Genomic DNA, 14702 nt, shown 5'->3' with positions numbered 1-14702 from the left:
AAATTACTTAAATAAAACTCATCCTTAAAAACCGACTAGTACCATGAGAATGCCCAAAAGACTTGTATTCACGTGACTAAACTTCTACTTTTTCAATGTGTGACAATGTAAGAATCGTATCGTTGTAGAAAACAAGATTATATGATACAGCAATACAGTGAAGGAAATAGAAATCAAATTTGACAACACGAATAGAGAGAGATAAGGATATAATGGTTTAACACTCTTCTTGCATTTCAACAGAAAATTCAGAACTATCAAACAGCAATCAATATTTCACGATGGTATCGACAGCATGACCTAATTAAATACAGGTTCCTAAGCAAACACTTGCAAAGCAGCATTCCTTAAAATTGAAAACCAACATAAAACATATACTTTGACCTTTGAAGAAAAATATCATTGCCCATAAGCATTTTAACAACTAGACAGTCAAAAAAAAAAAAAAAAAAGAGCATGAGAAATTAAGAGGGCAATAATTTTGGGGAGTTGTGGGGCAGAGAGAGGAGAAAAAACAAACATAACTGCTTTAGAGCAATATTAGTCAACTAAACAGTAAGAGCTCCAAAGCTTTCATTCAGCCTCTACTGCCTGCTCTTCTTAGTGCTGCAAGAGGGGCATTTGTACTGCTTGATACTTTCCGCCTTGGCTGGTGTTATTTTTACACACTTCCCATGGAACCACCTCTCACAAATGTCACAGCCTATCCAAAACTCATCACCGCTGTAATTTCCCCCGCAGCTCCCACAAAGGGTTTCACCATGCTCATCTTCATCCTCCTCATAATTCTCATCATATAGCTTCAGATTGTTTTTCGACTGTCCATCACTTGATCTCTGCAGGACAAAGTCAGCATAATTCATAACTCAGACTAGGGGAAGAGTAAAAACAGAAAATATCTTTATGAAATTGAACGGTTTACCTTGGTGGTGATTCTGGATTTGTTTCCGCTATCCATACTGGGCTTGTCCTTTATGGGCTTCCTCTCTGTCACGACTTCAAATACGGTAGGCAGATCATTTATCAGGCTAAATAAGCGCTTCCTGTTAAATGAAATAAACAAATGGTTTCATTAATGGTTTCCCATAGAAACATGATTCAACTAGTTAAAAATGATGGCAGCATGTTAAGTAGTCACATTGAGAATCCCAAGAGGAAATCTTCATGCCTTAACTAGAAGTTTTAGTGAGAATTATTCCAGTCTGCTCAATGTGGTTCCTAGTTTGGAAATATGACCTATAAATGTTTGGTTTTTATCCACCCACTTTTGGACAAAATCATGGCCCTGTTTAAAACAGGGGACCACTAAATTTAGAATGGTAAATATGTTCCTTTGTCAATTTCTTAGACAACACAACATTCTAGAGGTCCCAGGAAGTGTACCTGCCCACCCTTCGCATAATTTATTCAACAAATTACAAATCCATGACCACCATCAGTGTAGTTGAGCAAGCTTGAAATGTCCAAATCAAAGCATGAACTTCATTGGAAAAGTTCGGGTCTTGTGCTTTCTCCATATCACTGTCTACTTCACCATTTCTTATTGGAATGCTTTTGGATAAAAATAACTAGTATTTTTTTGTTGATAAGTAAAAATAAAATTGTATTAGATGAAACCCAAGTGAACGACACCACTATGCATAAAAGAATCACAGGAAAATAGATACAAGAATGGTCAAAAACTATAACCCCTCCCAAAAATGCACCTCCCCTATAAAATCTACCAACAAAAATAAGGAACCACAAAAATCACATAACAAAGAAAGCTTGAGCCTGTGAACATCTGTTTATACATCTTCAAAAGGCTTCACAATAAGCACAAGGAAGCCACTTGTTGGAGCATGTGTGAAGGTAGAGTCCCATATCCCATAAAGAATAAAACGAGTGGTCTTAATATACATTGGATGGACTTTCCACTTACATGCTTAAGCTTTTAAGTGGGTATGAGTTTGAAACAATATGTGTTAGGTCTTCATGTGGCGTCTGTGTACTCTAGAGTTTTTCCATGATGGATTGGGCCGTTATTGCTATGTGTTTGTGGGCTCCCTAATTCCCTAACAATTAGTATCAGAGCCAATGGCTAGCGATCTATTTGGAGCAAGAAAAATCCATGATGACTCTTGATGGAGCAAAGAAAAATCCTGGTGTAGGTGGCCAGGTTGGACCGCGACAATGTGGCTCTCAATGGAGTATGGCGGATCATGATAGAGTATGTGTTGGTGGCCCAAGCTAGACTCTACGTTACACAGACTCTTCGTTTTTTGGGAGGTACCCGTGTCGACACGACACGACACGACACGGGTACGGGTACGGGTGCGGGATACGGCCGGGATACGGCTCTGTACAAATGGATACGGGAGAAGAAACGAAAGAGAAGAGAGTAAGGAGAGAACCTGTCGCCGACTTCGAAAGGGCAAGACATCGATCCCTCTGTCGCCGACTTCGATCCCCCTGCTCGCATCCTTCGTCTTCGTCTTCGTCTTCGTCTTCGAAAGGGCCGACTTCGTCTTCGTCTTCGTCTTCAACGAGCACAACTGTAACCCCCTCTCTCTTTCTCTGTCACGTCTCTCTCTCTCTCTCTCTCTCTCTCTCTCTCGTTCGCTGTCTTTCTCTTCTATTCTAGATCTGCCTTTCTCTTCTAATCCAGATCTGCTTTTGATCTGCCCCTCTCTCTCTCTCTCTCTTATTCTTTATTTATTATTTATTTATTATATTTCATATTTCTATTTTATTCTTTTTATAAAAAAAAAAATTAAAACAATTGGGCTGAGGCAAATAAATAAAACTTTGGGCCTATTAAAATTTTAATCAACAAAGGCTGTTATGTAGTTAATTTATATGTTTGGTCCATAAATTATATATAAAAAAATTATTGGATCAACTTTTTAACTCATGTTTATAAAAATATATATATAATTCATGTGTATAAAAAAATATATATTTAAGAAATAATTATTTGACGTACCCCCATATCCGTATCCACGTATCCTTGATTTTTAATTTTGAAGTGTCTGACCCTTAGATACGCACCAGCACCCGATACCCGCACCTGAGTCCGTGTAACATAGGCTAGACTCTATGTTGGAGAATTATAGATCACGATTAAAGGGAAGCGTGTATGATCTATAATGAACCTACTGATGAATGATAGATTAAACTCGAGAGAGAGAGGGGGCAAGCAAGGCGAGACCCAACCCAATATTTGATTCACACATGAAGGGGAGATTGTTGGAGCATGTTTGAAGATCCCACATCAAATAAAGAATAAAATGAGTGAGTCTTAATATACATTAGATGTACTTTTCACTTACAGGCTTAAACTTTTAAGTGGATATGAGTTTCAAACAATAAATGTTGGGCCTTAATGTGGCGTCTGTGGACTTTAGAGTTTCTCCTTAATGGATTGGGCCGGTACTGCTGTGCACTTGTGGGCTCCCTGATTCCCTATCATCACCCTTCAAACACTCTTTATCCTCATCATACGGCACCCATAATCCCAACATACAAAAAGTTAAAGAACCCAGCTAACATCACCCAATTAACTCCAAACAAGGAGAGACAACAATAAGCTCCACATATTTCTAGAAACATCACAATAAATGATGAAGTATGGATACTTTTAAAAGGGAGTTGTATCCATATCGGATACTAATACTCCTTAAATACTTGCAGACACATTATGATACTTCCTAAACGTATCTGACACTTGATGCTAATTTTGAGAAGTATTGAATACTTTTCGAACATTCTAGGTCAAGTATCCAAACTATTATAAAATTAAAATTGTAATATTATTTGCATATTATTAGAGTATAATTGTTAAAATAAATAAAAGAATAGTGAGATTAAGGCCTCTTTTGGGTACTTGGCTTTTAGCCACGTTTGTGCATTTGTAGCAAAAGCTAAAAGTTGTTGGCTTTTTTGTATTTAAAGACATTTAAAAAGTTGATTTTCAGCCACTGGTAAAATTACAATTCTACCTCTCATAGGTTAAAATGTGCTACATGAGTGAAGTAAGGCCAAGTTTGAGAAGTCTCAAAAAAGCCAAAAAGTCAAAAAATTACTCAAAAAATTAAAAAGTTATCACTATTCACAAAAAGTCAACAATTACGGCTGCACAACTCTCAATACTAATTTTCTCCTACACATTAATTTATACAATTTTTTAATACACATTTTTCCATAAAAATCAAAAAGCTAACCCAAACATTCATATTTTCAAACTCAACTTTTTAGTCTAAAAGGACAAAAAGTGCACTTATTTAGGACACTCCAAACAACCCCTAAATATTTTAAATTGAATAGAGGTAGTTTGGTTATTTTATTGTGATTTGACAGCATAAACAATTATTAATCAAAAAAAACCAAAAGCAAACTTTTTACCAACTTCCCAAATCACTTGTCTAAAAAAACCAAAAGCTTAATTAAAAGTCAAAAAATCACTTTTTACCATCTTCCCAAAATATCCCTAAAGTAGTATTCTACTTTTTCAAAATTTATCTCTTGGGGGTGTTTCCTAGTCCGGTCGAGTCGGATTTGCTATGAACCCGTCAACCGAACCAAATGTTTCGGGCTGGAAGATCTCTCATCCATTGTTAACCGAGACACCTCCTTGAAATCAACCAAGTGACAATTTTGGTTTGATGGTCAGTGGTAGTGAGAAGATTCAGTAGTAACAAGGATATATATATATATAGATATAAATGCTCCAATAGAAAGATATAAATCTAAAAATATACATGTATGATATATATATATATATAAGTAAGAGATGTACAAAGAAAAGTCAAAAAAAGAAAAATGCGATCTGCAGTATAGAAGAAATCATCAATCAAAATCTCAAATCTAGTTATGCCTTCATCGATGCCATTGTCATTGTATCACTCTGTCGAGGGAGATCGGACAATAATCCTCCATCATCGTGAGAGAGTTGAAGGATTGAGAGCCTTCGACTCAATCTAATTAAATCTTGAAGGTATTAACTGAGGACTTGAACATGAATGAATCATAGGTGAGAGTAAAAAAGATGACGGTTTCATAGAGGAGACCAAGAGATAGACTTGGGACTTGAGATATCAAAGAGATAAAGAGGAAGAGGCTGTTGGTTTCTAAATTTTGGAAAATATGAGAAATTATATTTTCCAAATTTTTTATTTATTGGTAGAAGATAGTTTTGTGGAGAAATGTGAGAGAATTGACATTTTTCAAATTGTTTGTTCAAATGATAGAAGACGGCTATTGATCATAATCTCAATAAATCAATATAATCATGCCACCTATGCATTATCTCATCTTTATATATATATATATATATATAAATATTCGAGCGGGTCAATTTCAACGGGTCAACATAATTGAGAACTGTTAGCGTCCAAGAATCCCGAATTAATTGATGCAGAGTAAACCATTGCCGACCTTTGGTTTATTCGAAATGACTGTGGAGCTTCGATTTTGGTTGGCTCGGACGGGTGGGTGGGTTGGTTGGTTTGTGTGGCTCCCTAAACAAATTCTCATAATAGCTCACCACTCCCATGTGAATGCTTTCTTCCTCCTTAGTTTCAACTCCCTCAATTACCAAACTCCCAATGTGCTTAGATCTCCAATCAGCATTAGCCATGCAATCGAAGAACTTTGTACTCCCAATGTGGTTGGATCTCCAATGCACATTAGCCATGCGATAGAAGAAGTTTTTTTGTGGACTTAGCCCTTAGGTTTCTAAGAGTAAGCTTAGATTAATATAGCAAAATGAATTTAGAGGGTTGATAATTCTATTGCAATTGTATCTCAAATATTTCGAGTTTCAAGAAAGTCATTATGCTTATAATTTCATATCTTAAGTCTATGATTTGAATCTATGTTGTTAAAAATCATTAAAATTGTTGAATTCATGCCTTGTGACATTTATTTGCCATAAATATTGAATTTAGCATGATTTGGAACACCGTGGAAGTAGAAATTTCAATCTTCCCAGTCAACCACTTCTAAGAAGGTGTCGACACTATTTTACAAGTTGGTTGGAAAAATAACTTCAAGATGCAAGGTGCTGACACCAAATGGTATTATGTTGTCGACAACAACTATTGGGATTTTTTAATTTGGGTGCGATTGGATACAAAACTGATTTTTTTTTAATTGCTCCTTTCAAATTTAATAAAATTCAACTACCACTAACAGTTCAAAAGTGATGAAGGGCTACAAAACAACAATCATAACTCACTAGAAGACAAGATTTGATCTCATACTTTTAAACCATTCAAAAAATTCAAAGCTTTCAAGTCATAGTTCATAAATACATTGCGTACTTATTCTTCATTGTATTAAATCCAAGGACGGATCTAGGGGGGTGCGAGGAGGGGCAACCACATCCCCAAAAATTTGAAAAATATCATATATTATACTAGAAAATTTAAAATAATTTAAAATTATAAGGATTTGTACTCCAAAACATACTTTCGCACCCCCATAGTAATAATCTTGAATCTATCCTTTTAAATCCATCCAACCTTGGGGAGTTATTACTTGCATTCTTGTACTCATTTATTGCTCGAATCATTTGGAAAAGGGTTTGTGAACCCTTGGTGAGGAATTTGAGTGTTTGGGTATTAATACTCAAAAGTTTTTGCTCTACCCAAAAAAAAGGTTGTTTTGGGGATTTGTATTTTTGAGTATTTTGGGAGAAAATACTTGTTGTCTTGCAAGCACATGGGAAGCTTGTAAGTTGTAAGCTATTGTTGAATAATGAAGAATTTCAAGGAGAAGCCTTTGGAAGTGGATGTAGGCTTGGTTGAGCCAAATCACTATACATCGCAACATTTGGTTTATTCTTTCCCCTATCCTTCTTATCTTACATTTAGTACTTGTGCTTATCCTCTATAGCTATAACCACTTGATATCTATCGTTTGCTTATAGCACTCTTAGAGCATTCACATTTGGTTCTTACGAATTTGAAATTGCATTTACTAATAAATTGGTTATCGCTTGTTTTGAATCTTTTGAACCCCACTCCAATCCCATATTGGGTTGCCTAATAGACCCCTTCTTATGCCATAAGGACAATGCAACCCAACTCCCCTTTAGCTTCCCCTTCATGCAACTCTTACTCCTCTATAAATACCTTCTTCAGACTCTTCATCAGTCTCCTTAATGCATGCCATTTCGAAAGCTATATTGCCTAATTCCTCTTTATTCCACTTTTCCAAATATTCTTTAAGCAATTTCAATTGCTTAGCTATCATATACTCTAGATCCCCTGATATCCAAGACCCACTCAACATAGGTTCTAATTTTATTAATGAAACCATCCACTTTCAGCCACATGTTTTCAAACTTGTAAGGGCTCGATTATGAAGAATGTCTCAACTATGCAACAAAAGACGTGCATGATTTGACATTGGCTGCTGAAAAACTAACTGACAATCTCCAAGAAAATGCTAGTCTCAATCAAAGGAAACTAAGAATTTGTCAATCATCAAACAAAAAGGAGCTTCTCTACTTGTCCAAGTAATTGACAAACTCCAAGAAAATGTTAATCTAAATCAAGGGAAACTAAGAAATCATCAAAAGAGAAGGGGTTTCTCTGTTATTGCATCAAGCGTATCTTGCTCCTGTCAAAGGGAGATCAATCAAATCATTTTCTTCTGTAAAATCCTAGAATTCCATCATAACCAAAGAGACATGTTTGCAAACACAATGCTCCATAGGGAATGACACGACATAAAATCTCCCCAATGCACCAAGGTCCCCCCCACCTATCTTTAACCTCCCTCAATTACATCTACAAGTTCATAAATAAAATTACAATAAATTCAGCAATCTCTGGTTGTCATGTCTTGTTTTATTTTATGGTCAAACTTGTTGGTGAAACTACATAAAGTTATCATGTGGATGTATAATAAAATTATGGTTGGCCCAACCACTCGTCTTGTTTCATCATTCCACCAAAAAGTTTCTTTAACCATAGGACAAGTTAAGCTATTCACTTATCAAATCATAAACATGAAGTTGCAATTTTGATTTTCTATATATTTTTCTTCATCATTTGTTATGAGATCCTCTCATCTCCATTCCTTTACACTGTTTTGGGAAAATTAGTACAGCCAGCTTTACCCAAAGTATTCTATATAAACAAAATTTGCAGGTAGGGGTGAGCTTCAAGTAGGAACGGCAACGAGCCAGGGCGGGGCCGGGGATCACCCTCCCCGTCCCCAATCCCCGATGGTGGAAACTCCCCCGTCCCTGGCCCCGATCCCCGACGAGAAACCCACTACCGCTCCCTAACAGGGATCGGGTTTCCCCGACCCTGAAAATCTCCGGCCAAAAAAAAAACAGCTCCAGAAAACATCTAACAAATCAAACATCTGAGCCTTAAAAGATCTAACCAATCAAAAAGCATTTTCATCATTTTCATCACCAACAGATCTTCATCAACATCTTCATCTTCAGCTCCACCATTTTCTAGATCTGAACAAAAGCAAAAAACAAGAAAGAGAGAGAGAGACAGAGAGACAGAGAGAGAAGGAGATCCATGAGAGACAGAGAGAGAGAAGGAGATCCATGAGAGACAGAGAGAGAGAAGGAGATCCGTGAGAGAGAGAGAGAGAGAGAGAGAGAGATACCGTGAGAGGGAGATGAGTCGGCGGTGAGAACGAGAGAAGAAGCCGGCGGTGAGGGAGCTGCCGGCTATGAAGCACGGACACGGACACGGACACGGACACGGATACGGACACGGGACACGGCAATTTTCAAAAAAGGGGGACACGGACACGGCGGGGGACACGGCGAATTTTTTTTTTTTTTTAATATATATATTTGTATGTGTTATGTAAATTAACAAACACTAACATAGTAACCATTAATTCAATAAATATAAGAGAGGCAAAAGATTCAACATCCAACATCTTGAACCTTTACGTGTATGAACCCGACAAAAATGGGCTTTTACCCTAGTGTATGAACCTTTACGTGTAACCCGACAAAAATTACATTGAAAAGTATAATTTCCCCCTCTTGCACCAGATTTTTCTAATCTAGTCACATATTTCCATAGTGGCTTATCATCTTCAGCATCAAAGGCAGATTGTGTGTTATTGGCAGAATTTGAACTAGACATTTTTCCTATAAATTAACATTAACATTAGAAGGATAAAAAATAAAAAATAAAAAAAAAGAGTTTACATACTGTATATATGTATATATATAAACCTATAATTATTATTTTTTAAATACAATTTTATATATAAAAAATAAAAAAAAGAGTTTACATACTGTATATATGTATATATATAAACCTATAATTATTATTTTTTAAATACAATTTTATATATAAAAAATAAAAAAAAGAGTTTACATATTGTATAAAAAAATTTTTTACAGTTTTTAATATATACTCATAAAAATCTTACAGTTTTAAATACAATTTTTTTTACATATAATTAAACAAAAAAAAGGTCTTATATATGTAAATGTATAAACAAATAAAAATAAAAAAAATAAAAAAAAAAAAACAAGTCTGGTCGAACGTATAAAAAAAAAAAAAGAAAAAAAAAAAAAAATGAAGACAGTTCAGTCGAACTGAAGCAGAGCAGAGAGAGAGAGAGAGAGAGCGAAAGAGAAAGAGACAGGCAAGAGAGGGGCTTACCTTCGAAGACGAACAGATCGAAGGTCGAAGACGCTGGATCGACTGAAACTGAGACACAGACGAGTGGATCGAAGGTCTACGATCGACTTCGGAGGGCTTCGATAGACGTCGGAGGGCTGCGACTGAGAGAGATAGCTTCGTTCGACTTCGGAGGGCTTCGACTGAGAGCTTCGGAGAGCTTCGACTTCGACTGAGAGAGAGGAGAGCTTCGACTTCGACTGAGAGGTCTGATTTTAGTATTTCTTACCTCTGTTGTTCGATTAGGGCTTTGCCCGTTAGTGTTTTTCTTTTTTTTTTTTTTTTTTTTTTTTTTTTTTTTTTTAACTTGTTAAATATTATACTTTGACCCCAAATAAATATAGAAAATTTAAAAAAGAACCCCGCCGTGTCCCTTGGCGTGTCCAGATATGGACACGCGTGTCCCCGCCGTGTCCCTTCCGTGTCCCCTTCCAAAAAAATTATTAAATTAAAGGGACACGCCATCTGGCGTGTCCCGTACGTGTCCCCGGCGTGTCCCCGTGTCCCCGGCGTGTCCGCGTGTCGGACACTGCCACGGCACCATTTTTGGAGTGTCCATGCTTCATAGGCTGCCGGTGAGAACCAGAGAAAGAGCCGTCGGTAAGGGAGCTGCAGTTGTGTGTTAGAGAGAGAGAGAGAAGGAAGAGAGAGAGAGAGGAGCCAGATGATGCGTCTGTGGTGGGTTTGTTTTGTTGTGCCAACTCACACACCACAAACATATATATTCTGTGTTATGTTTGTTGTACCAAACACACACAACACACATATATTTATACATATATGAACAGAATAGGGGGGCCGGGGCCGGGGTTGGAAAATGTATCCCTGTCCCCGGCCCGAACATCATCGGGAATTTATTTTTAAATACTATCCCCGGCCCGTCGGGGGTATTTTTCGGGAAAAAACTGCTCAATTCGGGGTCGGGGGGTAACTGCTCAATTCGGGGTCGGGGGGTCGGGTCTCCGTCGGGTCGGGTTCAAATTGTCATCCCTAGCTTCAAGCACTCCTCCCAAGCATAGCTAGAAATTACAATCCAGACGGAAAAAATTATCAAACCCAATCCTATAGGCCCAAACCATGATGCCAAGCCCTATAAACCATGGGCCAGCCATTAGGTGAAGTCTACCCTTAACCAACACCACAGCCACTTAGACCTCTAACCAATTCAGCACCACAGACTGATGGTTGCTACCTTTGGACTGTCTTATCAATGAAGGTTGTTCCATTGTCAGCAATCAATCCATATGTGGGACTGTAGGCTCAGGTGAGTTGGACTCCAAGGCCTGACACTCCTATAAATAGGGGTGGAAGACCTCCATGCATACTATGCATAATAAAAAAAATGCCATATGCAGTGATCTTCTTTGATGAATCTCAAAAACTCTCCACTGCCACTCACCCTATCTCTCTCTATCTAAGACTACCTTTTCTCTCCCCCCTTCCACCTCTGGTGGTAACTAGCCCACTCACCACCAACAGCTGTATATTTATACCAGTTAAGAAGTAATTAAATACAATTGCAAACACACGACCCAACCTCCCAAAGGATTATACAAAATCTACCGTTGTACATATTCAACCACCAAAAGTAGTTAGCAACTAAACAAATGAAGCATCACTGAACTCCTAATGTAAAAGGCACAAAATTTAGTCCCCAATTGAAATTTAGAGTTTGTCAATATACATCAACCCAACAATATATAAAAATGCACTCAACAGTCAATATCATAACCAGTTCAACATGAAGCAACAAAACAATAAAAGGTACCTCTCATTGCGATTAAAGCGAGCTCCAAAATAGAAAGCAACAGCGAGCAACCAAGAATCAGTGTGCACAGCCACGAGCGAAAGCCAGTCTCTCCGATTCATTCCATCCCTGGCGAAATTGATCCCCAACGCCGGCTCGGGAAGTTCCGGTGGAACCTCCTCGGCCGGCAGTGTCACTTCCCATGTATCGTTCGGGTGACCATACAAACACAAATTCTCCTTATCTAGACAGAGAAAATCAAAACAAACCCAAAACCCAAATCCAAAATCAAAGTAAGCAAAACTGTACACATACAAACATGCAGATAAAGGGGTAATAGAGGGGGGGAAAGATGAGATCAACCTGGATCGCAGAGAGAGTAGAACTCATCGACATCTGAGGGAGAGAGAGAGAGAGAGAGAGAGAGAGAGAATTGAGAAAGATAAAAGCGATTAAATTAGGGTTTGTTGAAATTAGGGTTTGAAGTGTGTGTGTTGATGAATGGGGGGATGGATAGAAGTACCGTAAGTGAGAGCGCGGACGACGCCGGCGCGACGACCGCAGTAGTCTTTGAAGATCTCTTCGACGGTACGGGGGCTCGAAGAGATCGAAGGCATTTCCATGGCTAGTTTTACTCAATTTGGGGGTCAAGAAACGGTTTTTTTGAGATGAGAGAAATGGTTTGGGTTCAGGGCGCGATCGAAATTTGTTTGTGAGAGAGCGAGAGAGTGAAAAAAAAAAATATTAAAGAAAGGGGAAGTTACAGCACGAAAAAAATTACGAAAAAAAAAGCTGTAGATGTGAAAAAATATCACAATAAAAAATTGTCTTTTAACTTTTTTTTTTTTTTTTTTTAGTTAATTTTTAATTTGAATAAAAAATTTAACTTTTTTATTAAAAAAATTAAAATTTAACTTTTTACTAGCTTGCTAAAGCAAGTCTCAGTGGAAAATATTTTTAAATTATATCAACAGTGGTAAGTGTAAAAATAATTACCAAGATATGAATTTTTTATTTTTATTTTTTTGTCTTTTTCCCCTTTTCACGTCACACTTTCTCCGTCAATTCTCTCTTTCACAAACATTTTTTTTTGGATAAATTATAAATATAATTTTGAGATTTGGTTAAAATATAAATTGCTCCTTATAATTTTAAAAATTATATTTCACTCATGAGATTTCTAATTTCATAACAAATCACCTATTTTATTAATAAATCATCAAATTAATTAACAGCTTTTAATGATGTTAGAAATATATTTCAATTAATAATTTAAATAATTTTATTATTATATAGGAGAGCAAATATGAATTTCTTTTTTTCATTTAATTATGTTAAATAAAAAAATACTAACGATGAGGTATTTATAATTTTCCAAATCACAAGGTATTTTAAGCAAATCTCAAGAGTGTATTTGTAATTTACCTTTTTTTTTAACGACTCTCTCTTACCTAGCACACACACACTTACATATATTAAAAATTAAGGCGATGAGTTCAAAAGTCTAAAATTATTTTTTTTTCTCTACTTTTTTAACTAAAAAGTCAAAAAATACACTTATGTAACACATCCCAAACAACTACTAAAATTTTTTTATCCAAAAATCTCTGTGCTAAAACATTAGGTTCAGAAGGATAATTTCTATCACATGACTAACAATAATGCTACATAACTCTAAAATAGTAGCTCTAATAGGAGCTCTAATAAAGTGGAAGAGAAAGAGAGTAGAGAGAGATAGAGAGATGAGTATGGGCTCCCTCTTCACATAGACACTCTTCACATCATTAAAGCTGCATTAGAGCTCTCAAATTAGAGCTCCCAAACATTATTGAATGACTAAACTACCCTTATATATATATATATATTATCCGCATATTCCCAAACCAAACCCACATATCTCTCTCTCTAATCTCCTCACTTTAGCTACGTATGACCTTCAGTTCCGTCGTCGCCTGAGAAATTCATCTATGATGTTGATTTACCATCCCAAATCAACTTCGCAAATCGATAGATCTGCCACCATCATCACCAGATTGAACCTCCACATACTATTTCGCCAACAGTTTACTCACGCTCAAGTTTACCTCCGCCGCCCTTCATCGCCAATTACAATATCCAGAAGGAGTCCACACTCAACCTCATCCTCCGTCTCCGCGGCGGTATGTAAATCTTTTGTGAAGACTCTCACTGGAAAGACGATGGGTGTGTTTGGTTTGGTTTTGGGAGATAATTTTTTTAAAAAAAATTGGGGAGAGAATTTAAAAAAAAAATGGTTTGTTTGGTTGTATATTTGAGAAATAGTTTTGGAGTATGGGAGTTTGGAATGATTTGATATTTTGTTATAGTTGAGTAGATGTGTATGAGAAAAAAAATGATTGAAAAGGAGAGATGAGAGAGAAAAATTGATTGATTGATGTGTAAGAAAAAGAGTGATTTTGGAAAAAAAAAATCCAAAATCACTAAACCAAACAAATTTTTGAAAAATTTTCTCCAAAATTAATCTCTCAAAAACAAACCAAACAAAGTCGATAACTTTGAAGGTTGAGAGCTCAGAAACAATTGGTCAAGGCAAAGATTCAAGATAATGAAGGGATTCCTCCGGACCAGCTGTGTTTGATTTTCACCAAACAAACAGCTTGAATATGGTTTTACGCTCACTAACTACAATATTCAAAAGAAATCTGTGCTTCATTTGATTTTGCGATTGGAGGGAGGTATGCACATGTAGGTATATATGTATGTATGTATGCGCGTGTGTGTGGTGAAATCAACAGAATTAGTTAGACATACACACACACACACACATATATGTATATGTGCGTATGCCTATATCTAGGTGTATTTTTTTTTTAACGGATAGCAGTTTGATTCTCTCTCTCTCTCTCTCTATAGTTGATTATTGTTGCTGATGATGATGATGAATGTTGTTGATAAAGAAACAGATCTGTAATGAACAAATATTGCAACAGATAGGGAGAAAGAGAGGGAGAAAGAAAAGAAAAAATTGAACAAATAGGGAGCTCCATATTTCAACAAATAGAAAAAAAAAATGAACAAATTGTTGTTGTTATTGTTGATGATGATGATAATGATGAAACATATTGAAACAGATAGGGAAATGGAAAAAGAAAAAAAATATTTGAACAGATAGAGGCTTAATATTTCAACCGATTAAAAAAATGAACAGATAATAAAATTTGAACAGATATTGAACAAATAAAGTGAAAAAATTGAACAGATAAGGAAAAAAGTTCAACAGATAAATATAAATTTAAATAGATAAGTAAAAAATTTCAACA

At 36.3% G+C, this 14702-nt stretch overlaps 1 protein-coding gene across 1 annotated transcript; it reads right to left on the bottom strand.

The window, feature by feature from the left end:
- Positions 1–210: 210 nt before the first annotated feature.
- LOC114287341 (PHD finger protein ALFIN-LIKE 1) lies at positions 211–12181 on the bottom strand. The gene is made up of 5 exons (XM_028230663.2): positions 11927–12181; positions 11767–11799; positions 11425–11647; positions 923–1043; positions 211–836 (listed from the first exon to the last, which is right to left on the bottom strand). The coding sequence occupies exons 1-5, from the start codon at positions 12024–12026 to the stop codon at positions 585–587; spliced, it is 729 nt and encodes a 242-aa protein (XP_028086464.1). The 5' UTR covers positions 12027–12181; the 3' UTR covers positions 211–584.
- Between the last annotated feature and the right edge of the window lie 2521 nt (positions 12182–14702).

Source organism: Camellia sinensis, chromosome 1 (assembly GCF_055761805.1).
Source record: "Camellia sinensis isolate YWXY chromosome 1, ASM5576180v1, whole genome shotgun sequence".
NCBI lineage: Eukaryota > Viridiplantae > Streptophyta > Magnoliopsida > Ericales > Theaceae > Camellia > Camellia sinensis.
This window is presented reverse-complemented; position numbering and strand designations above follow the sequence as displayed.

What these genes read in the sequence shown, in the direction of transcription:
- LOC114287341 (XM_028230663.2), bottom strand. Translation starts at nt 12,026, where the DNA reads ATGGAAATGCCTTCGATCTCTTCGAGCCCCCGTACCGTCGAAGAGATC. An exon ending in CTACTCTCTCTGCGATCCAG is followed by an intron (nt 11,648 to 11,766) that starts GTTGATCTCATC and finishes TTCTCTGTCTAG; the next exon opens with ATAAGGAGAATTTGTGTTTG. An exon ending in CGCTTTAATCGCAATGAGAG is followed by an intron (nt 1,044 to 11,424) that starts GTACCTTTTATT and finishes TTCATTTAACAG; the next exon opens with GAAGCGCTTATTTAGCCTGA.